At 41.0% G+C, this 23,578-nt stretch overlaps 3 protein-coding genes across 4 annotated transcripts in view; all 3 read right to left on the minus strand.

Annotated features, from left to right (window-relative positions):
• The window catches only part of LOC111227542 (1-phosphatidylinositol 4,5-bisphosphate phosphodiesterase gamma-1-like), a 47,614-nt gene extending 44,115 nt beyond the window's left edge, over positions 1–3,499 (minus strand). Inside the window, exon 1 of the mRNA XM_022753076.1 lies at positions 3,226–3,499. Within this exon, the coding sequence (XP_022608797.1) occupies positions 3,226–3,499 (274 nt within the window). The remainder of the gene's footprint in view (positions 1–3,225) is intronic.
• Positions 3,500–10,523: 7,024 nt separating this feature from the next.
• Positions 10,524–20,128, minus strand: naprt (nicotinate phosphoribosyltransferase). 2 transcript variants are annotated; one of them, XM_022753078.1, is made up of 13 exons: positions 19,195–20,128; positions 17,445–17,572; positions 17,262–17,344; positions 16,372–16,502; positions 15,839–15,954; positions 14,465–14,661; positions 13,105–13,242; positions 12,892–12,976; positions 12,723–12,803; positions 12,348–12,450; positions 11,598–11,755; positions 11,014–11,121; positions 10,524–10,881 (listed from the first exon to the last, which is right to left on the minus strand). In XM_022753078.1, exons 1-13 carry the CDS (start codon positions 19,439–19,441, stop codon positions 10,795–10,797), a joined length of 1,662 nt encoding a protein of 553 aa, XP_022608799.1. In that variant the 5' UTR covers positions 19,442–20,128; the 3' UTR covers positions 10,524–10,794. The 2 variants fall into 2 exon arrangements, with proteins under 2 accessions (XP_022608799.1, XP_022608798.1); XM_022753077.1 differs by having other exon boundaries at positions 13,105–13,245.
• A 79-nt stretch (positions 20,129–20,207) lies between these two features.
• cunh8orf82 (chromosome unknown C8orf82 homolog) lies at positions 20,208–23,114 on the minus strand. Its single transcript, XM_022753085.1, has 3 exons — positions 22,775–23,114; positions 22,629–22,677; positions 20,208–21,590 (listed from the first exon to the last, which is right to left on the minus strand). The coding sequence occupies exons 1-3, from the start codon at positions 22,937–22,939 to the stop codon at positions 21,094–21,096; spliced, it is 711 nt and encodes a 236-aa protein (XP_022608806.1). The 5' UTR covers positions 22,940–23,114; the 3' UTR covers positions 20,208–21,093.
• Between the last annotated feature and the right edge of the window lie 464 nt (positions 23,115–23,578).

Consider the following 23,578-nt stretch of genomic DNA (forward strand, 5'->3'; position numbering starts at 1 on the left):
GTGCTGATATGATCAGATATTTCTGAAAATATTTGCCATACAGTAACTGTAGCATTAGCCTTTTACTAAACACACATTCGAAATTAGTTCTCCACAATTAATGACTTAGCAAGAAAAAGGCTGTGTAAATGAGCAAAGTGCAGCCAGCTGTAATCATCTCTGCAGTGCGTTTAGTTTGCATGTGTTTTCTGTGAGTTACAGTGTGCTGAGCTCTCGAGGCCGCTGTAGAAAACCGACAAAGTGAAAAAGAAGAAGAAGAAGTTTGTTAACAGCAAAAAGAAGCACCCTCAGTGGAGTGATGGAAAAACAAACTTCTCAGTAAAACTTATGAAAGCCCTTTCTGCTAGTAAAAGAAAAAAATAAGATTAAAAACGCTTTGGTTAAAAAATGAATATATAAAATCTTGTTCAGTCAAGATAATAAGATAAAAAAGTCAGAATTATCAGATATAGTCAAAATTATGATTTTTTTATCTCATAATTTCACCTTTCTTTTCCTCATAATTTGACTTTTTCTCATAATTTCGACTTTTTATTTCATAATCATGACTTTTTATCATATCATTGATCATAATTTTAACTACATGATACATAATCAAGGTGTTTTTTTATCTTATTTTTTCTTTTACTGGTGGAAATGGGCTTCCATAAAAACTATTTCTATCTCATTCGGGTGGAGTCTTTTTTCTTTCTTTTCTTTTTTTTTTTTTTTACAGTGTGCTACCATAAAGTGAGAGAGTTGGGATAACACATGGCAGACAGAAGGAAACTCTATCATGCCAGTAAATGCCGTAACTTTTCTCACTGCTAACAGACACTGTAACAAATCCTCCCCCTGGCCACAAAAAAAATCCAGCGCACAGACAATAGCCTCCACAGGCCGGTTCACAGCAACAACAATAGCAGCCGACTGCTTCAAGTTCACCACTGCCACTTTACTCCTCTCCAGCAGAGCTGCCTCAGTCACCTCAGCCCCACAATCAGTCAGTCAGTCAGTCAGTCAGTCAGTCAGTCAGTCAGTCGGGCCCGTGGCGTGTCAGGCAGACAGACAGGAAGCTCGAGGCCGGGCGAGGACTCGGGACCCATGTGGCAGCAGCATGCACGCTATTCTGCCTGGAGAGAGTTACTGCGAGTCTGACTTGGAGGAAGCTCAGGTCACAGGGTCGTGATCTGTCTGTCCGCTTGAGAACACCATGACAGCACCTCAGCTGCAAGATTGGGGGGGGGCAGCCCACCACAGCAATATGTCACATACAGTGATACTCATTCTTGCACTTTTACAGCATAAAACAAACTAATACGCATGTTCTTCTAGAGTCCAGCCGCAGAGAGAGTTTTGGTTTTGGAGGCTGAGGTTTGTGAGATCTTTGCTCTGTCATGTGAATTATTTCAATACTAATGCAGATATGATGCCTGAGTTTGAGAACTAATACCAAAACAGTACTTTTTACCCCCAGGGCAGGAGGGTATGTTTCACTCTTGTCTGTTTGTTCGCTGATTACGCAAGAAGTACTGAACCGATTTGCACTGAATTTGGGGGAGGGATGGGACACGGGCCAGAGAAGAACCCATTACATTTGGGAGCAGATCCAAATCATTTACTGTAAATTTGATTTGAAGTCTGGTGTGTGTTGTTTGACACTGGCCTTGGCGGAGGTCTGCGCTCTCTGAGGGCCTTTCTAGTTTTGAGCATAAAGTTTATTCTTTATCTTGGAAGTCGAAAGTTACATTTTAATAGTTCTTTTCCAGAGCTTTCAACCACATCTTGTCTTCATCGGGGAATCGATGAGTCTGCTCAGTTGTCATAGAAATGCTTAGTTACTGCAGAGTGGAACTTCAGACACATATACACCATATGATACCATATACAACCACCTGCTACAACTTGATCCAGGATTGAAGACTGTGCTGAACACTGGAGAAAAAGCCAGTAACTGGGCCTTGAGTTAGGATCATTTTGTCGACTGTACTTTTAAAAATCCAAACCTTTACCTACAAAACTCAAATACTAACATAAGAAAAAGAAAGTAGAAAAACAACATATAAAAAAAAATTACACAAGACAATGAATCTGACTGGACATTCAAAACCAGCTGCCACTACTTCACTTTTTGATACTCGATGCTATAGACATGATCTGGTTGGGGCCAAAAAAAGTATTAAAGTTCGATACAGAGTCTTAGTTTCTTCGTCTTGTGTGCACGTTCATCAAAATGACTCCTAGTGATGCATACGTTTAAGTTTTATCTGCTGAAATTTTGACATGTCTGTGGCCCAGCACAGTGGAGGAGGATGAAATTCAGGTTCCCAACCTGGACATCAGGGCCCCTCAGGAGCACCTGGGAAAAATGAGGGGCCAACGGAAACTTCTGTCACATAAAATGACATTTTTTTCCTCCCATATTTCTCCAGTGATACTGAAGTCTGTCTCGTTGGTTGAACTGCTCACAACCGTTGTTTATTCTAAAGGGTCAGATGCCACAAAAAAGTTTGGACCCACCGGTTTTAAAAGAAGGAAGAACCGTTCCCTGGTGCTCAGTTTCTGTATCCATCAGCATGTTCTCAGATACTTGTCAGGACTCTGCTGACATTCCAGCATCTTCTGATACAGAATCTGTGACCAGAATCACTGGTCGAGACACCACAGCGACATCACTTACTGTATGTAGTTGGCACCTTGTCTTTTATGTATGGACAGATTATGGGCACAGATATGTAAACGCCCCCCCCCAACCCTTCATAACATACAGGAGGAGCAAAAGCCCCAGATTGAAACTGTTGTTTTGTCTCTTTTTGCTCATTTTGCATCCATTTGTCATTTATGTCTCTTTGTGGTTGATGCATGTCTGCTTAAAATCATTTTGAGTCGCCCTGTCGTCATTAAGCACCACATTGTAGTAATTTTGCATCTCTATAGATTCAGCAGACCCACACTGACAATCCTCTGCACAGATATTATATTAAATACTACAGCAAAAATATTCAAGGAAACCACCAAAGAAAGCCTGAGATATGTTACACTGTCTTAGAGCAGTTATTCTGTTTGCTAATGTTACTGTGCTCGATTGTAAGACTCCCTACTTTTAACTGAGCTCTGTGACTTTTGGCACTTTGCACAGGGGCTGTGGCACGGGGCCAGTGGCCCTGGGATTCAGGGGGCATTGTGCCCGCGCCCAGGAGCCCCCTCCCGTCAGTAATCCATCCACACCTTTATGTAAATACTCACTCTCTCCTTCTATCTTGTCAGGGTTTCGGCTCCACACTATCTGCCGTGTGTCCTGCCTTATCTGGAACGTTCTCCTCTCGGGCCGCTGGGACTTCTTCTGGTAGAAGATGGTCATCACCGTGCCCATCTCCAGGCTGTGGAGGATGCGGGGACCTGCTTCTGTCCAGTCCAGCATCCTGGAGGCCACGATCGGACCGGGAGCCCCAGCAGCACCACCGCCGACTGCCTCCTCGGCACAGCCATTAAGGCAGCCGCTGAACCTGGCTGCACACATCTTCACTGCATAGCTACGAGGACGCCGTGCAGGATTACTGATCTGTTGTGGTTTCTTGAAGATGATTCCTGTCCTTTGATCAAGTCTTGAATGCAGGAGGGCCACAGTTGTCCAACATGTCCAAACCCACTGGTGCCAGGAGGAAATCTGGTTATGAACCCAAACTGTGCCACCCAGGAGAGGCTTTAAGTGCCAGTGTTATTAAACCAATTTCAGATTAAAACACAAGCTAAAAGAATCACTCAGCAGCCACAGGATTGAAGCACTGAAATGTCTGAGATGTGAATTATCCTCTGGTCCTCTGAAGGGGGAGTGTATCCCTGTGTTATCCTTTCCAGATGCTTCTGGCAGCACACCAGCGAAATCCACTCGGGGTGAGTTCTCATCACCGCTCGACTCAGGTTTCCACCCTTTGTGTGTCCTCCTCCTAGTGCCTTCAGTCCACGACAGCAGAAGGCAGCACAGTCCGGGTTTAAATCCTGCTTGGACTGCCGCCACCGCCGCGTCGTCGCCTGCTGCTGCTGCTGCTGCCGCTGCCGCTGCCGCTTGCTGCTTGCTGCTGCTGCTGCTGCTGCTGCTGGGGCGGTAAACAAGAAGTGGTTATCCTCCTCACTCCTGGCTGTGGGAGAATGAAATCAGTGCAAGCGACAAAGACGCCGAGTTATGTAATGAAGACTCGGACAAATACCCGGAGGTGGGTGCGCGCAGGGCGGCTGAGAGGAGGACGGGCATCGGCGGGCGCTCTGTGGCTGTGGCGGCTTCACGAAGACGGAGAGACGCGCGGATGGGAGAGCACGGAGCGGCCGCGGCGAGAACCGTGTGCGCTCCCATCGGCCGAACCATTCTGCTCTCCCCGTCACACACTCCTCCTCTCCGGGCACATTACGCCGCCGACAGGACGCATTATCCTACGCAGAGGAACCGTGCAAAGGCGTGCGGGGTTGTGCTGGTACGCGTTAATTGCCCCAGTTTCTCCTCGCCCAGGGTGTCTCCCTCTCTCCCTCTCTCCCTCTCTGCCTGTGCGTCCCCTCAGCTCCAACGCCAGAGGTCTTGAGAGGAAATTAGGGCTAGCAGACCGGAAAAGCTTGATCAGATTTTTTTTTTCCGTCTCCGTGCTGCTGTAGTATATCTGAGGGGAAGATGAGGGGAGTGGAGAGAAGAGTGGTAGCGGAGAAGCAGAGAATGAGAGGCGGCAGAGAGCAGAGCGACCTCCGCGGGCCTCCAGGAGATCTGCAGGCAGCTTTGGTGGAAGGAAGGGAAAGGAAAGGAGATTATTCTTCTTCTGCTTCTTCTTTTAACTCGATCAACACCGCGGGTGATAACTCGTGTCAGGGGGTCAAGTGGGGTTCAGGTTGCAAAGGTCACCGACATGTCAGGAAGTCATTAGCTGCAGCAGTAAATCCAACCTTTCAACTGACTGGTGATCAAGACTGAAAAGCAAAGTTAGATTTCCAGAGCAGTAGAAGAATCTTATTATTTTCTAATGTTTAATGTCTAATTTGGCACAAAAAAAGCCAAACCCTTCCCACCCTTATCTCTTTTTACACACACTTTTTGTTTCATCATTAAAAAAAAAAAAAAAAAATTGAACAGTAATTGTGCAAAGGTTTGGGCACCTTTCTGCTTGTAAACCAGTCAGCACTTCATTAACTCTAAGGAAAGATGACCAGATTTCTGAAATGAAAACTGGAGACATTTCCAGTTTGGTCTTCAATATGTCATTAAAATATCCAATGTTTTTACATATGAAATAAAAAAGGGGGACAGTCATGGTTTAAAGTATAATTTCACCATGGTAACTGTTTTACTGAAGGAGGACTGATAAAACAACAACCCCCTTACCTTTGAAGCAGTAACGAAGTCTGATTGTCTTTTTTTAATCCCTGATTATTTATATTCCTTTACTTCATAAGGGTCCACAGTTAAAAAAACAAAATTTCTCACAAAAGTATTCCAGGTTGTGAATGTCATGTGAGTGTCATGTGGAGCCCATTGCAGACTGTCACGCAACAATTTTTCCAAGTTCTGGCTTTGGATATGTTTGTTTTTGTTAGTTTAGTGCCTGGTTATGAACTCCTAACAAATGAGTGAGCCAGCTAAACTTTCCTCTGCCTAGAGACAACAAAAGAAGAAGAAGAAGAAACTGATCGGATAACTCTATTTTGATGATTTTAGCTTAATTTTTGAAGCTGCTATAGCTAGCAACCAACCTCCTCTGCTGGCCAAAACAAGCGCATTGCTAGACTTCTCTTTTTAATTCACAGTTAAAAACAGGGATATTTCCAGGGATAGCTTTAGTTGGGGCCAGCCCACCAAGAATTGTCATTAGGAATTATCACCTGATAATTATTCTCTCACTCTTCAAACCTTGTGGTAACACTGAACAACCATGGCCTCCTGAATTAAAAGCAGCAAATTGATGCTACAATAGAGGGGGTGGTCTTATTTAAAATAATCATTGTTTTCATCTTGAAACTTCCGCTGTCTGACATGTCAGTAAGAAATGGTGTTCAGGGGGAACTGTTGAAGTCATAACAACATCTCAACATCTGGAAGAGCAAGAACAGAAAGGGACAGAGAGGCAAAGCTGAGGCCCCCGCAGGAGGAGCAGCAGGAAGGTGGTGGTGCACCAGTCCGCAAATCGCTTTATTTTTTTGCATGTACAGTAAATGACACACAGAAACCTGGGGCAATGTTGTGTCACTTCATCATATAAGTACTGTAAGGTTTTCATTATCAATACATGCGACAGTTATTTTCTTTAAAGGCCTCATGAAAAGAAAAATATACTTTCCCAGTTTTAATCCTGTGTCTCCGTGTTAATTGGTCATTCATCTAATCTCGTTATATGCCAAATATATGTCAAAAATAATTTTGTGAGTATTTTTACATCGAAATCCATTTATTTTCTTTCCTGCGTTTCTCCACTACTTGCATAACTGCGAGCTTCAGCTCATTCCAAAAACCTTTTCCTCATGGTCATCGTCCTCCGTTTCATCCCTGTCCAACTCATATATAAGATCCTCAGGCGTAGGAGAAGGTGGTGACGTGAAGTCCTCCACATCTGAATGCAGGCTATCTTCATGGCTTTCTACATTGAGAGGTCAGCTACTTTTAATTCCGCTGCCAGTGCATCACGTACATCCAATGCTACTGGCCACTGTAAACACCAATCAATATCCATGATGAGTCCCTCCCTAGTTTCATGTTTTTACTGGAAACTCTTAATCATTCAGAATTAAATGGCACTCTGACACGATGCCTATAATAATCAATCGATTGTTCAGTCAATAAAATTCAAATAGCTTTTTTTTTTTTTTTGACCAACAGTCAAAAGGTTGAGTTCACCGTCAGAAAACTGGGAAACCAAACTATTCACATTTGAGAAGATGGAAGCAGAGAATTATTGGCTTTCTACATACTAGAATTATTGCCAATTAATTTTCTGTGAGTCAACTAACTGATTAATCAACTACTAATTTCAGCTGTGGAGCGCAGGTTAGTTTGTGGGTGCCTAGGGGAAATAACCCAGGCAGGTTAATCTGGCCGAGCGGTTAAATTGTCAAAGCAGGAAAAGTTCAGTATCAGCAGAAATCTCTAAAAAAGCACACGCGCACACGCACACACACACACACACACACTCACACTCGCGTGAAGTACCATTAAGTGAGTGTGGAGTGTGTGAGCGTGTTGTGCACCACACTGAGATGAGACAGTCATGGATGATATCACAGCCTCTCTGTGTCTAATCAGCTCCATATGTCTCACTGGGTGTATTTCTGTTTCTACAACTGCTGGTCAGCATGCAGCCAATCAGGATTCAAGGAAACACTTCTCACATATCCTGCAGCAGGAAGGCTGGAGGGGCATGGGGGGTGGGGGGGGGGAGTGGAGAGTCTTCACAGGGTTTCTACAGTGTTTGTCAAATTAAATCTAAGACTTTTTAAGACTTATTTAATATGACAGAGAAAGTAGTTCAGCAGCTTTTATATTTTTATACTAGTCAAAGAGTAACAGAAAACAAACACTGAGGTTTACAGCTACTTATGTTGACATTTATATCATGTTTTTGTCAGCACCTCTCAGATGTATATAAAAATAGTAATAGAGTTTATCAGTTAAAGGAGCTATTTGTAAGTTTTGCTATTGCTACAAAGCCAGCATTAGCATTAACAGCTGTTTACTTGCCAGTCCAGAGGAATCTTTGAAACTGTCCAAATCGAAAGTCTTCTCCTGAGCAACAAAGACTCCAATGGGTAGATTTTTCTTTTCTTCTACTGAAGTTAGCATGCTAACCAGCTAACCCTGGCCTGGTCGAACTGTTCTCTACACCGTCTGATACTGAGTCACTGTACCCTCCAATCTGCCCTGAAGACGTGGCACTGCTCAGAGGACGTATTATAACCTCTTGTCTTGGAAATGCAACAATGCCTGAGGCTCTTTTCAAGACTGGTAAACAGCTGTTAATGCTAACCCCGTTAGCACTGTAGCAATGGCAAAATGTACAAATAGCTCCTTTAAAATGATCTTGACCCAGGATACTGAACAGGCCTATGGGGCATAGGCCGAGGAGCCTGACATGATGGGGCCCCAATACAGAGATGCAAAATGACCACAACAAGACTCTGTGTCTGTTTCAGTCCGAGGGGTCCTATATACGAGGGGTTAGGGGCCTTTTACTTGTCTACGTCCAGTATCATAATCCATCTACGTCTGGACTCATCAACCCTTGTCCATTGTGAGTCAATGAGCTTCGTAGCACCTGTCTTCCAACAGTCAAAAGTTGTAATTAATGTTACTGTCTACTGCAGGAAAGAAAAATATTCAATATCTTTTTTCCTGAGGGAACAGAATTGAATACTTTTCAAGACCTGCAGATTCCGTTTCATGACAGAGTGGGGGAGAGACAAAGAGAGAGGCGTGTGTAACTCTTCAGTTAATCATTGAACTCTCCTGAACTGGATTTCAAGTCCAAACTAAGTCAAACACAAACAGGACCAGAGCAGATATCACACACACACAGTGACGCCAGACACTGTCAATATGTTTTGTCTTGTGTTATCTCTCAACGTAAGACGAGAATCAGCAGAAAAGAAGGTCTAAATTGGAGCTTGAATCTTGGATGGATGGTTATTATGGCAGATTTGAAACTACTTTGGAGGACTAAGTTTTGTTTGTAAAAAGCAGTCCTGGTGAAAGTTTTTTGTAGCAGTAACAGTGTGTTTTCTTTTACAAAATCAGAGCCAAAGTCAATTTTTTTTTAAATCTAGACATAAGAACTGAATAATTAAGCAACCAAATAATTAATTGTTAAAAATTTCAGTTAGTTAATCATTTTATTAATTAAATATTCCAAACGTTCGGTGGTTGCAGCCATTCAGATGTGAGGATTTGCTGCTGATCTTTGAGTACAGTGAAAATAAAAAAGTAACAGTGCATTAACATTTGAAGAAAAGCTCGTTTTAATGTCTTGGTTGCCGCACAGGTTGAACTCATTTCTTTGTCAATTCAAAAATCAATAAAATATGTAATTCACCCAGGGGTGCCCAAACTCTTACATACAGCTGTAATCATTAGCTGCAACTCTACTCGACAACAACACAAGGAAGATGCTAATGTGTAAATGTTAATGTGTTAGCAACCAACTGCCTATCCTGCAGTATTATCATTCATTCGGTGTTGAGTTTTTCAGGCTTATGAAATTTAAAATCAATCTTGACTCTGATAGTCTCCACAAGCTCATGAGAAAAATGTCTGACAGTAAAATGCACCAAAACAAAACAATGAGCTAAAAGAGGCTGAAAAAGTCCTCAGAGCTGCAGAGTTGATGACAATCCTCTGTGTGTTTGATACTATGAGTAACACGACTGCAGACATTACATTTCATGTTAATATAAAAATATGAATTAATGCAGGTTTAAGTTTAAGAAATGGTCCTTATGCATCATTATACAGTTTTTAATAAAACGAGGCACATCCTTACATGTGACAGCACTTCCCATTCATTGCACTTTAATGTCTTTGTTTCCTGTTTTTTTTCCATTGCATCTGATCCAAATGTGAACATTGTATCACTGAAGGAAAGACAGTTTAATTCCCTTGTATACTGAGCAAGTGTTAATAACTTCTATAAAGTCTATCTTGGACCTTGATGAGGCAGGAACAGAACAAACTGAAAAGTTGAAGTATGAGTGAGTGAACAAAACCTGCATGTTTTGTTCATGTAAAGTTTTAACAACAAACTAAAAGGTGGCAGAACTTTAGCGGTTGCTGCTCCAAAATTATGACACCAGTTGCCATTAGAACTCAGATGTTCTCCCTCCATCTTGCTTTTTTATAAAAATAAATCTCAGCTTTTATTCACTGGCCCTTTTGGCTCACTAACCTTTTAGTCCGTTGTCATGTTTGTATTTGTGTATTTGCTCCTTGCTGTTTTTTTGTCTGTTTATTATGTTTCTGTAAACAGTATTTATTATGGTTTCCTTGTGTTTTTATTTGTTTTAGACATTTGTTTTACTTACTTTTATTTATTTTAATGTCCTTTGTACAGCACTACAGCTCAGGCTGTGTTTAAATGTGCTATAGAAATAAAGTTGACTTGACTTCACTAACAAAATCAGTTCCTTATTTGAGCATTTGGTAGCTGACACTTTTAAGTTTTGTTGACATATGAAGCTGTAAATTTATCATTTCTAGAATTTTTCAGATCAAATTGACGTGTGTTCACATTCAGTGAAGAAGAGTTTGGATCACAGATTCATTTTGTGTGAACATCTACCAACATTACTGAACAACTCAAGGTCCACTTGCTAGCTTTACCGAACCCCATAAAACACAGCTGAAAGCTCAGGCTAATAAGTTTTACATCGTCAAGAATAAACCGTCATTCCTGACAAACCTTTTATAGAATCAAGAACCATCACAGAATTTGATTTAATTTTTGTCTGGTGTTAGTTTGTGTATTAAAATACCTGTTGTCAATGTGAGAATTTGTGTTTTGAGTTTTAGAAGTCCTCTCTTTTTCTTTTTTTTTTACATGTGGATCACGGAAGAACGAAGGTCGGGTCATTTGATGGTTTTTTCATTTTATCTCGTTACATAAGCATCAGATTTGAAGGACACAGGCCACAACACATTAGAGATTTCCTGTATTTGGAGAGTATGGTGTTAACACTATCGTTAAGGTCACGCTCTACACTCCTTCTACTGTGAGGCACTTTATATTATAGTGTCAATAAACAGACAAAAAAAAAAAAAACATGAGATGAAAACAGAGCAGTTGTGTAGGATTATCTTTAGTTGGCTAAGAGGAAGTTGCTGTCGTTGGAGCTCCCTCTTCGGATCTCCCTAACCAGGTTGTGGAGTTTCTCTGACAGCGCCACCTGGTGGAGGAGGAGGAGGGCAAAGACGAGGTTAAGAAATCTTCCCGCTGAGGAGAGAGCGGTTTGTAATATTCAGCTTTTGTGTCTCAGAGAAGCTTCTGAGTCGTTCTGTATTTTGTGACTGAGACTCACTGTGTAAGAGTCTGGCTCCTGCAGCCTCTTATGTCGAGGGTGCAGAGTCTGGAGGGAGCCCTGGACCTTTGCTCTAGTTTCTGCGGCGCTGCACAGAGGGTGTGTGACCTAGAAAATGTGGGAGAAACATTCATTGAGACAAAACTCCTCCGCAGTGCAGTCTCGCAACATTGTCTTGTTCTGTACTGCTCAGTACCTTCCAGAAAACACTCAGCAGATTTGTGTTTTTATTAAGTGTGATTCCTCTTGTTAGACTCAAAGTTATTAAATCTTTTCTGAATCTAAAATACTGTACTGTACACGCTGCATACTGACGATCACAAAGCTTGTGTTTGATCCTTCACTACTTTTAATCATGTTACATCAGCAACACACTGGTTCATATTCAACATGTGACTGTGATTTAAAACACACTCCATTTTATTTAAATAGACATGCAAGTGATACTGATACCCCCACCCACCCACCCACCCGCCCCCACTGGATCAGACTTTGCCCAGAGGATAATCCAAAATTAACTATATAGATGGAAGAAAATGTCTGCTAACGTAGGTTACGTAACAGTGATCACAGTCCGTCCTCACCTGCCCTTTGGTGAACATCTCTTGACACAGACAGGTGACCTGAGCTGGAGTGATTGAGACGGCGGAGTTATCACAGCCCAGAGGGAAACAGGTCAGTGGGACTCCTGCCTCTGGACGAGGCTCCAGTGCCAGGCTCACCAGGTCAAGAAAAGGATGACCTGCAGAGGTGAAGAGCGGGAAACTGTGAAAAAGTATACAGACACATCAGCAGCCCTGTGTGGCTGTGACGCTCATTACACACCAGAGACAAATGTGTTGAATAGGTAAAAAAAAATGAAAAACCTCTCTATCTCTTACACCCTTAAACACAATAATGTAAAAGTTGAGCCAGTATGAAGGCCACTGTGTTTCTAAACCTAAACAGTTTATTTTCATGTCGGGTTCATCTCATTGTCAGTTTAAGCTGGACTTAGGCTCAGCTCAAAGGCTGTGTATTATGGATACAATTGTTTGTCATAGAACACATAATTTTTATCCGAAATTTTCTAGAAAATCTAAAAATGAATGGAAAATATAACCAGACAGAAACTGATTCATTCAGCTCATCAAATGCCTGAAAAATCCAGGTACTTAGTCTCATTGATGCAAGGATCATATAAATATCTAATATTGCTCATTAAACTGCATGATAGATAGATAGATAGATAGATAGATAGATAGATAGATAGATAGATAGATAGATAGACAGACAGACAGAGAAGAAAGTGTGTTGAGACTGAGGTGAGGCAGGTAGTACACACTAACACTCACCCTCAGTGTCTATTAGCCGGTACACAGCTTTCCTCCCAGGTACTGTGCTCTTCTCTGGGTCTTCACTGATCTTCATCCTGGGCCTTCCCCTGACCTCCACCAACTAACACACAGAGGAATCATTTGTATGATTTATGTTAATATGACAAAAGAACTGAGATTGCATTCGCTGAATAGATCAGAATAAAACACTTTTATTTTCACTGCTCATTTCCAGTTCAACAAAATTACTTTTGCAACTCCTGGAACAGTAGATATTTTTAAAAAAAAATAAGAGTATAAATTAAAAGACAGAACAGAAAAGTTTTGTACTCAAAAAAAATGGATAAAATTACAAATAAACAGAGGCACAAAAATATAAATGAATTAAATGACCTTATACACACAACCCAGCGAGGGCTGTCTTGTGCAGGTGACCAGATGTGTTCCAACACCGACCACGTCGATCTCATTCTCCTGGAAAACAATCATATAAAAGCCGTCAGGGACAAAGATGAAGTAAAGATCAGAGACAGTAAAATAAGCCACTTATTTATCAATTTACCTTCTTGTTGAGTTCAGCCATGCTTTGCTCTGAGATGTTATTGGTCCCAACGATGATCAGCGAGTCAAAGGCAGGGATGGAGAAACTGCAGGTGAAACGAAAAAAGAAGAAAAAAATGAAACATGTGCAGATGTCTGTGGGAGTGAAATCAAATGTCACTGTAGGTTTTTGGAGACATACTGATACACACAAACGGCGTGGCACCTCACTCACTGGTCGCTGCAGAGTCTGAAGACGTGGCGGACGTCGACCGACTGCCTGCAGAGGTCCCCGCTGTCCAGACGGACTCCCACCGGCCTGTAGCCCAGTTCACACAGCGCCAAGGCCACAGCGCAGAAGTTCAACAGGCCGCTGCTGAAATCAGATAAACACAGACTACGTGAGTATGAAACATGGATGGAAATGACTTTGAGGCATGTGGGAAGAGAGTCTGTGGAATATCACCTGGGATTTTGGGAATTTTTTTTTACTATTTTCCAAGACTAAACATTTATTGTAATTGGTTATATGAGAAATAACTAAAAGATTAATTTATAACAAGAATAATGAATAATAGATGAATAAATAAAAACAGAGACTTTTCTACTGTCTGCTTTTATTAAATCTGTTTTATTATTCATCAGATATTTATTATAAACTCTAAGATATTTACTTTGTATTTCTTTTATTGTGTCCATCTTCGATATTGAGAAACAGCAAGTATTAGTACAGTTATCATTACTGATGGTAAATTATATAATAGGAGATGAGGACCTCTGATCTCTTTAACCCAGTGCTCACTAGTGGCACCTTCTGGTAAAAGTAATATAACAATGGTTATATCACTATACTGGAAAATTACATAACATAATGCTAGGTTTGTTTGTGTAATCCTTTTTCAAATAAATCATATGACATATATTTCATATATAGAATCATTTAAAGCTCCATATTTTCCTCTTCTTCTGTGTTTTAATCTGAAGTGTTGATCCATAAGAAGATATATTTGTGGTTTTAAGAACCAAAAACCATCTTAGCGTAGTTTTACATCTCCTCTCTGGAACTCTGGTAACAACAGGTCAGTGAAGAGAGGAGGCTCTGAGCCTCTCTTCTGATTGGCTGACTGTTTTCTGAACGATCCAATGAAAATAAAGCAGATTTTAGGTAAAACACCAAATCTGGCAAGGTTTGGATGGTGGGTCCAGGTGGGCGGGGCTTGGGGCATGGCTGAGAGCGGTAACTGCTTTGTTATGACATCACAAAGTTCAAGAAGTGCTGACAGCTGGTTTTTAGACTCAGTGTCTGAATACAGGCTGCGTGCATTTCTCTGTGGACTGAGTGTTTTGATACTTTCACAGTATTAATATAAAACCTAGACCTGCTTTATAATCAAACTACACATGGACATTGACCTTTATACTGTATGAGCCCTTTAAAAAAAAGTTAGTAAGTATTTATGATTGAGTGACTATGTGAAGTAAATTTCCAGGAAAACAGAAAGATTGAAGGTGGATTTTGTGTGACGACGTACGATGTAGTAAAGTCCGACATATATTTCCACTGTGGTGGAACTTAATGTCATATCACTAGTTACCAGCCAACACTGTAGCTGTCGATCACAGGGAGAAAGTTCTGGGGGTAGGCGATGGCGTAGGACAGGAAGGCGGCCAACTCGCCCTCCCTGATCTTCGCAGGCTCTGCTCCCAGGAGCTCACACACACGGCTCAACCAGCCTTTTGTCAGAGAAATGAAATCAACTGGATCAGGGTCCCCACTCACTGCCACAAGAGTCTGGACAGGGAACAAACATCAGGGACACATTATCAACTACAGGACATAAGTTGGGAGATAAAACCTGAGCGGTTAAGTCTCAGATGTCCCTGCACTGTCTTTCTTTTCACTGCTGACTGCACTGTTGACAACATGTCTCCTGAAGTACACATGGTGCCTCCAGCCTCTCCAGCCATGATCACAGGCTGTTTTCACTGACATACTCTTTTCCTACAGAGAGTGATGGTCAGTTTACTTTACTAGGATTGTAACTAGCTAATACATTTTCTTTACACGTTACTTTTCCGATTATTTACTCCACTAATCCATTAATCCATCAGAAAATAGTGGGAAATGTCAAGCCTAAGGTGATGTATTTAAAAAGCTTTTTTGCCAACTTACAGTCTAAACCTAAAGATCTTCAGTGTATTGTGACATAAGACCAGAAAAAGGAATCAATATTCAAGTTTGAGAAGCTTGAACCATCAAAATGTTTGGCCTTTTTCCCTTTCAAAATAAGTGTCAATTCATTTTCTGTTTACAGACTAATTGACCAATCATTTAAGATAAGATAAGATAAGATAAGATAAGATAAGATAAGATAAGATAAGATAAGATAATCCTTTATTATTCCCACAGTGGGGAAATTTGCAGTATTACAGCAGCAAAGTGCACAGTACAAAGAAAGAAAAACTGCAAAATGACAATATCAAGTACATAAAAGATAAATAATATAATAACATGTACAATCAGATATTTAAATATAACAAAAAAACCCATAGGAGTTTCCAACACTGTTGAAAATAAAGTTCCAGAGCTGCGAACAAAATGACTGACCTGCATCACCACTGACCTTTAAATCACACTACAGATACACTAATATCTAAGGCTCTCGCCACTGACTAAACCCTTTGTTGCGTGCATATAAGTGACCTTAGTGACACCTTAGTGCACCTGCAGGTTCATGTCAGCCCCCAAAATCCCAGCATCCTCTGTGCAGATGCTCCAAACCAGTCAAAGGACATAATCCCTCACTGACTTTTCACTGGTGAATTATGTTTGCTGGTCTGCATGGCTGCCCTCTGCCTCGGTGTGCTACCCATGCTCCAATAGTGACACAACAACATACTGAGGCTTTAAAGTGTGCAAAACCACTGGTGTGATCTTCTACAGATAACTAGAGATAGAACACCCTCACCTGTGGCCACACCTCCTCCAGGGAGGTAAAGGAGGTGACGTATGAGTGAGCCATGGTGCCTGCGACCGGGATCCCGAAAAGGAATCCAGCCTGAACGTTACTGGTGAGATCAAACCCTGGAAGACACATTTCACTATCAGTCAGTCTGTGTGTGTGTGTGTGTGTGTGTGTGGGTGTGTGTGTCATCACAGGGCTGTTGCTGCAGCCCCAGGCAACACACACCTGAATCAAGTTTATTATGGAGCATATAATAAAATCATCTTCTGCACATCACCTGTGTTGGGTCTTGTTCATTTGTCATATGTTGTAATTTTCAAGTCTACGACATTCCTCTTATGATACTGTAACGATCGGAAGAATGTCACACTGTCACACATCAGTCCTTCTGTCAAATTCCTCTCATGAAAACTGAGGTTAATTAGATTAATAAGAGTCCCTGAGGTTGGTAAAGGCTCATTCAAATGAAATACGTATGTAACCATCTTGACATAGTAACTGTCTGAACATGTCTGACAGATTACACCAGCACTCACCTCCGATGTGTGTGTATCGGGAGGCGGTGAGCCCTCCATCTGGCCCCTGAGCCCGTCTGAGGCCCATCTCCAGCAGCTTCCTCCTGGGACCGGCCGCCAGGCGGAAACGGGCAGCGTTACTACACACCAGACTGACAACAGAGAAGAAGAACATGACTCAGCAAGGCTAAGATGGGACGTATTTTTCTTACCTATTTAATTTGGTTCTTTCATTTCGTTATATAAATTCTGTTTCTATATATTCATTGACCTCTTTAAATATGTTCTTAAACCCCAGATTGTTTCTTTAAATAACATTACACACTGAATAACATATACTGTACATACATTACATAAACTGAAACTAAAATTTCAGCATGAGAAGTTGTGTATGTCATGGCTGCTTCATTCCATGAAATACAAATAATTCAGATGTGTTGTGCTTTTTTTTTTTATTACACGTTTCCTCATAATTCAACTACACATTGGATAGTTTTGAATCTCAAACAGACTTCTGCACAAAATATCTTTGCAAATGGCCCACGGGTGAACCTAGCTGAGGTAAAGAGGTTACTAAATTTAAACATGCTTGATTACATGGAAAGGACATGACCTGGGTGACCTTCACAGTAGCTGTTGGCTTTGAAATACCAAACATACAGCACTGAAACGACTCTTCAGTTCATCAGTTAGTCCAGGTTTTTTCTTTATTAAAGATTATTTTTATGGCATGGGCAGAATACAGTACAGCGAGAAACAGCTGGACAGATGTCTCAATCAAATCTCAAAAAAGAAAATCAGTTAATGAGAAAAAACAACACATAAATTATATATAGTAAATATATATAGTAAATGTAATTTATTGGTTGCAGCGCGTGCGTGTGTGTGCGTGTGTGTGTGTGTGTGGTTACCTGGCATAGTTAACCAGACACAGTAAACTGGTCTCCAGCAACTGAACCACAGCCAGTGGACCTGCCACCTCCATCAGAGGCACCTGCAGATGTTTTAAGACATGAACCACAAGTCAAACACAAGTCTGACCCCGACTGTGACCTTTGACCCCTCAGTTTCACCCTGAAGCCCTCACAGCTCACCCTGGCAAACACCACGGTGCCCTCTGGGACGGAGCGGAGCGTGACGCCCGAACAGTCCAGGCCTCGCAGAAACTGGAAGAAGGCGGGGTCAGTGGCCGGAGGCAGGACGGAGCGCAGGAACTCCACATCTGGATCCAGGAAGAGATGGCGTTAAACACAACATTTGGACCACTGACAGTAAGACCAACAACAGAGGGCATCCTTCATCCTAAAACTCCCTCCACACGTGCTCTTACGCAAGCGCATGTGTCCTTTATGTGCCCTCCCTCCCTCACATGTCCTGTCTCAACACACACACACACACACGCACACGCACCCACCCACACACACACACACACACACACACACACACACACACACAATTACAATAATAGAGCTAAATCTAATAACTTTCTCTACAGCTAATCTAATCCAGTATGTGCTACGATGCCTCAGTGGTGAGTTGAAGGTCAGACTAAACATGTTTGACAGCTTGTAACTTGTACAGTTGAGCACATAAATTAAATATAATACAATCATTTGTCATTTAATTGAGTATTTTATGCGATTTTAAACTATATTCTACCAGAAGTGTTAAGATTCCTTACTTACAGAAAGGTTTCAAAACAACAATGTAAAAATGCTCCAGGTCCTTCATTCAAATCCTATTTAAACTATCTAAAGTTAAAGTTAAAGTACCCATGATGCATCAGTGTGTAAGAAGCATTTTAATGTAGTCGAAGTGGAGTTCATTTTAACAATGTTATATACTGTTAGGCGGTTTCATGTTTTTACTGCACTCCATGTTTGACACAGCTGTAGCTACAGGTTACTTTGAAGATTAAAATTTCATATACAAATCATGATCAGTTTATATTATATGATCAAATTATTTGTTAAAGATTAAACTACTCAGCTGTTTATGAAGCAGCTACAGCAGCTCAACCAACTAGTCATTTCAGTTTTGAACTAAATGAATTCAGCTGGAAACATTGTGGTACTTAAACCAACTTGGTATTTACTACTACAGACTGAAAATTTAAAACTGTATGCCACTATGTGTTTCCGATGGTGGAAAGTCACTAAGTATATTTACTTAAGTACTGAACTTAAGTATATCTTATGCAACTTCAGACTTCACTGCATTTCAGAGGGGATTTTCACTCCCCTTCACTTATTTCACAGATTAAGATTTAACATTAATAACATATGATTATATTAAAATATATGACGCACGGTTACAGATTAAACCAACTTCATATAAAACACCATCAACAACTTTAAAATGTTTCTTCCATCAGTAAAGAACCAGCCAATGATATAATACATGTTAAGGAGAGGCAGCTAATACTGTTACACAACTCTGTAAGTAATTCATTTTTAATTATCTGTTATCTATAACCGTTTAAAATCACTGTAAAAAAACTACTTTTATATTGTTTTTAAACATGATCTGGAATAACCAGTTCCACAAGCGCAGGACAAATCTGGTTTCATGACAGCTTTGTTGCATGCAGCTGCTTCATGTACTGATCTTCCTGTGTGCTAAAGTTCAAAGATCAAAATTCCCTGAAAATACCGCAGCCGCATTCACGTTCTCTCACTGAAAGCCTCACGGGGGCTGCACCGTTAAATATTGCGCAACCGGATCGGTATGCGTAAAAGTTAGGAGTTTAGAGGAGAGAGAAGTCACTCAGATTGGATGAATGACACCACTGTCATTAATGACATTTGGTAATTGTTGTAATAATACAGATGTTAACTTTCTCACCTTCGTCTGTGAAGCGAAAGCTGCGCAGGAACAGCTGACAGTCGTGCAGACCGGCGAACAACGAGAAGCCGCCGCCGAACGGATTGTGCCGGAAGAAGAGCTCGAACACGGCGGGCTCCTGGTGGCGGCCGGCCCGCCAATATGCGTACGCCATGGTGAACTGGTACATGTCGGTGAGAAGCGGGGGGACTCGCTCTCGGATAGACCGCTCCATGGCCCCGCATGTGTTGTTGGACGGAGCTGCCATGTTATCCAAGTCCTGACTCCAGGTTCACTGGTGCCGAGATCTCTGGGACTTGGAGTTCTCCAAAGACCCGCTGACTCCTTCACCTAATGAGAGGGAGGCAGACTCAGAGCGGAGCCTCTGACAAATAACCCAAAGGCAGGATGAGGCGCTGCAGCTTCAGTTTCAGGGACAATTATTTATCTATAAAGCTCCACAGAATTTTGTTTAAAATTAATTACATTAATTAATGACATCTTTGCCCTTTTTCCTGGTAGTTTTCCATGTTGCCTAATTACGTCCTGACAGAGGTGAAAGTGATCAGATCTTTAGTCAACAATGTCAAAATGATCCATTACAGCCAAATTTAATTTAATGAATCCACAAAAACATTGGCAACAAATAAGAATTTATATTAAAATAGAGAGTAGTCCAAATAAATGCCCCATTACAGACTGTTAATGTAAAATGCATGAGATAGTTTTAACTACAGGAGCCATCACAGCCTCGTGTATTTATATTTGTTGAGCTGATGCATCATTTTCACCTGAAATGTAACTTCTAAATGTGCCAGACAAATATAGTGTAATAAAATATAGAGTAATAACAGTATAAAGTTGCACAAAATGGAAATAATTAAAGTACCTGTATCTTAAAATTGCAAAGTACTGTATTTATTATATAGTATGTATTATACTGTATGTAAATGTACTTTTCCTTTCCTCTCTGCAGAACAATCTGTTGTGAAATTTCCTGTCAACGATAATGACATAACAAAGCAGAAAAGACATTCAGAGACATTCTTGTTTATTCAAGACAGAATTTGCCAAAATCTTCATTAGTATATTTGTAATAAGGTTGTTGGTATTTGCCAAAGCACATTCAAGTTTTCAAAAATACTCTTGCTTATCACTTTTAAATAGATTTTTCTAGATTCAAATTTTAGTATTTTCTATATGCAAGCACACCGGTGTATCAGTTTTGTATATCTGAGTATGTATTTGCTGCAGCTATGGAGTTGTCTTTATAAATATTGCTGTCTTTGTGTGGATTATTTTGGATAAGATTTTTAGGTATTTAATATTTACCCATCTGTGGCTAATGTAGCAAATAACTGCTTGGTTCTCTTCAGCAAATTCAAAAAGATAACTCATATTCCCCTTTTAATGAAGACTGTGATTCTGAATATTCTGAGTGTTGTTAGCAGCAGCTTTCAGCCTCTTATTCTCATCTCTGTCTCAACCCCTGTAGCTTTAGGCCAGTAGTTCCCAACCCAAAGCGGTCACATTATAAATCTGAGTGGTTGCAAAACAGTTTATTTTATTCAGATTTTTCCCTCATCTTTGCTTCTTGCTGGTGACATACTGTATTGTTTTATATTTTCACGATTCTAACTATGATTTAAATGAATATAGGGAGAAAATAACTGTTTCACTGCAACATGTGATGAGAAGATGCAAGAAGACACTGCGTTGTTCGAAGGCGTCTCAAGTGTAATTTAACTGATGAAATCTGCATCAAACACTCTGCATCATCATCTTAAATTAGGGCAAGAAGACACATCAGCCCCTGTTTCTATCAGTAACAACCACATTGTGAACACAGGTGTCCATGTCGGACACAGTAGTCGTCTTTTTCCACTGTAAATAAAGTACACCTTTTAACAGTTCTGGTGTTTATCCCAGTTCTCCCTGCTGCCCGCTGCCCTCTTCTGCTGAGGGGAAGCATCCTGCTAGCTCATTGGTCAGGGTGTACTCCTTTCCTCCCCAGAGAAACTTTGTGGGCTGTCCTGATTGGCCCTGCTCTGGAGCATAAACAAAGGATGGGCTGAGCTCGATGGCCAGAGCCGACCGAACCAGGCCAACCGCCCCCGAGCGCTCCGAGCAGGGGTGATACACTCGACCGCTGACGGGATGCATGTACAGAGCCTCAGGGCGGAACGGGACAGACAGCTTCTCCGCCCCGCCGCAGTACGACAGCTGCTCCTGGTCTCCCGTGATCCCCTGAGGCCCTGCAGGGGTCTGCAGCAAGTGGGTGAAGACCACAGGTCGGTCGTCGCAGCGCAGGAAGTTCCTCTCCCTCCCGCACAGGGACAGGAAGGGGAAGTCTTCCTCATACCGCCCGCTCTGATTTGAACGCAGACGACTGAAGAAGAAGACCAGGAACTGTTTATCTGATGGATACAGAAACATCAATGACAGCTGCTTGAAAAAGATCTCCAGATTGATGGAACACATGGATTTAACAGTGGATTCACAATTAAAACTTGCAGTCAGATCTCTGCAGTCAGAGCTCTTGAAAGTGATCCGGATTTAAGTTCAGCACCATATTTTAGGGGGTGCTGCTCCCAGATAGATTTCTTGTCTTTTCTTTTGTTTGTACCCATGTGTTATTTGTATTTGTGTAGTTTTGTGGGCCAGAGGTGCCTTTAATAAACTATTATTTTCATTATTATTATTATATATGTCTATGTGTGATTTTACATACATATGGGATCAGGATACAGAGTAAGTGTCTGAAAATCTTTTCATTGTTATATTGATTCCAACCACATCACTCAGCTGCAGGTACAGTACACTTATCATTAGGAGTAAATTTACTTACATACAGATTACTGTAAGTGTTGCTACATACTTAGTTTGTAAGAACAAAAACAAGCATGAAAAATTGACAGGGTTATTGGAACAAGAAATGCACCTGTTTTTTTACAAAAGACTTATTGATTTTTCATCTGGGCACCAAAGACAAAGACAGACGGGGGATGTTTCTCCAGCTAAGCACAAAGAATTCAAGCAGAAAACAGCCAAGTTTTCTCTACTACAACAACAACAACAACAACATCAATAACAACAACTGTTTGTAGTTATTGTTTTATTTATTAACCATCATCAACTTGATCATGTCCTCATGGTGAGGCTGTAAACAAACAGATCGAAAAATCACACTTTATCCTCTCTCGTGCTATTTTTCACACATAATGGTAATGATATGGTATCTAATTATTAGCTTGCTGTAATATTAAATTCATGTCTTTGGTACTGATTTTGTGTTTGTGTGTTGACTGTATGTTGGTTTCAATAATAGCTGATGACCTGACAACTGATTTGATGGCAAAACAAGAACACTTCTCAAAACTGTGAAGACTCTTCTTCTGGGTTGTTCTGACGACTTTGGTAAAATAAGTGTGTGTTGTGTTTGTGCTCATTTATACCTTTGAAGCAGGTGACAAAGTTCTTCACTTTAGTGTCGTCGAGGAACAGCTGGAAATAGAGCACACATTAACATATCAGTGAAGCTGGAATGAGAATCTAAATTTTATGTTTGAAGGTTTTGTTTGGTGTCGGTTCAAACACTCACCTGTCCTTGGTGGTCGATATAGTAGAAGTACTCTCGGATTCGTGGTTCGGGGCTCTGGCCCTGGATGTATGTAACGGTGTTTCTCGAGGCGATGTATCCGGCGGGCAGGCAGCGCAGAGCGGTCAATCCTCTGCAGTTGAGAGCCGCAGTCCGGAGGAACAACATGACCGGACAGGACCACGCACAGGGCAAAAACGTTCAGGAGTAAACACGGAAACAGCGAGGACGGGGTGTCGGAATGACAACCAGTGTGTTAACCGAATAAGTTATACAACTCAAGCGTTGTCCTCATATTATTGTTTACAGATGCAGGCATAACCCGGAAGAGTTGATTACAGCTGGAGCTGTAACCCGGAACAGTTTCACTGTTGCAACATCATCAGCTTTTGACTGTTGCCGCCTGCTGGACACTTAATACAGTACAGATTCAATGCAACATTATATCAAAGGCCAAATACAGTAAAACAAAAATAATTATAACGAAAAAGTTCAGGGTTTATACGCAAAGATTATCATATAAACATTTTTAAAAACCTACGTTCGTCTTATTTTGTTTTAATCAAGTAGGCACGATAGTAAAGATACTAAAGACTTCTGTGCTTAAATGAAGCAGTGTGCCTTGATTCTTACCCTTTCTTATCAACAAAATTCATTAGACTTTTTTTTGCATTTCTATGTCACAATATTATATCACATGTTGAATATGCAATGAAACTATCACTAACTTGATCAAAAATAATAAAATCAATAATTAAACTACTACCAAAAAAATCAAAAATTATAAAAAGATGAAAAACAATTATC

Source organism: Seriola dumerili, unplaced genomic scaffold, assembly GCF_002260705.1.
Source record: "Seriola dumerili isolate Sdu_G_001 unplaced genomic scaffold, Sdu_1.0 BDQW01000189.1, whole genome shotgun sequence".
Lineage (NCBI taxonomy): Eukaryota > Metazoa > Chordata > Actinopteri > Carangiformes > Carangidae > Seriola > Seriola dumerili.

Excerpts from the sequence above, each read along its gene's own strand:
- naprt (XM_022753077.1), bottom strand. The coding sequence starts at position 19,441 with ATGGCAGCTCCGTCCAACAACACATGCGGGGCCATGGAGCGGTCTATC. Across the intron at positions 16,503-17,261 it reads TGTCTGGTTAACTATGCCAG|TCTGGTGTGTAGTAACGCTG; the intron begins GTAACCACACAC and ends CTCTGTTGTCAG. Across the intron at positions 11,122-11,597 it reads AGATGTTCACCAAAGGGCAG|GTCACACACCCTCTGTGCAG; the intron begins GTGAGGACGGAC and ends CACATTTTCTAG.
- cunh8orf82 (XM_022753085.1), bottom strand. The coding sequence starts at position 22,939 with ATGTTGTTCCTCCGGACTGCGGCTCTCAACTGCAGAGGATTGACCGCT. Across the intron at positions 22,678-22,774 it reads ATATCGACCACCAAGGACAG|CTGTTCCTCGACGACACTAA; the intron begins GTGAGTGTTTGA and ends CTCTATTTCCAG. Across the intron at positions 21,591-22,628 it reads CTTTGTCACCTGCTTCAAAG|ATAAACAGTTCCTGGTCTTC; the intron begins GTATAAATGAGC and ends TGTATCCATCAG.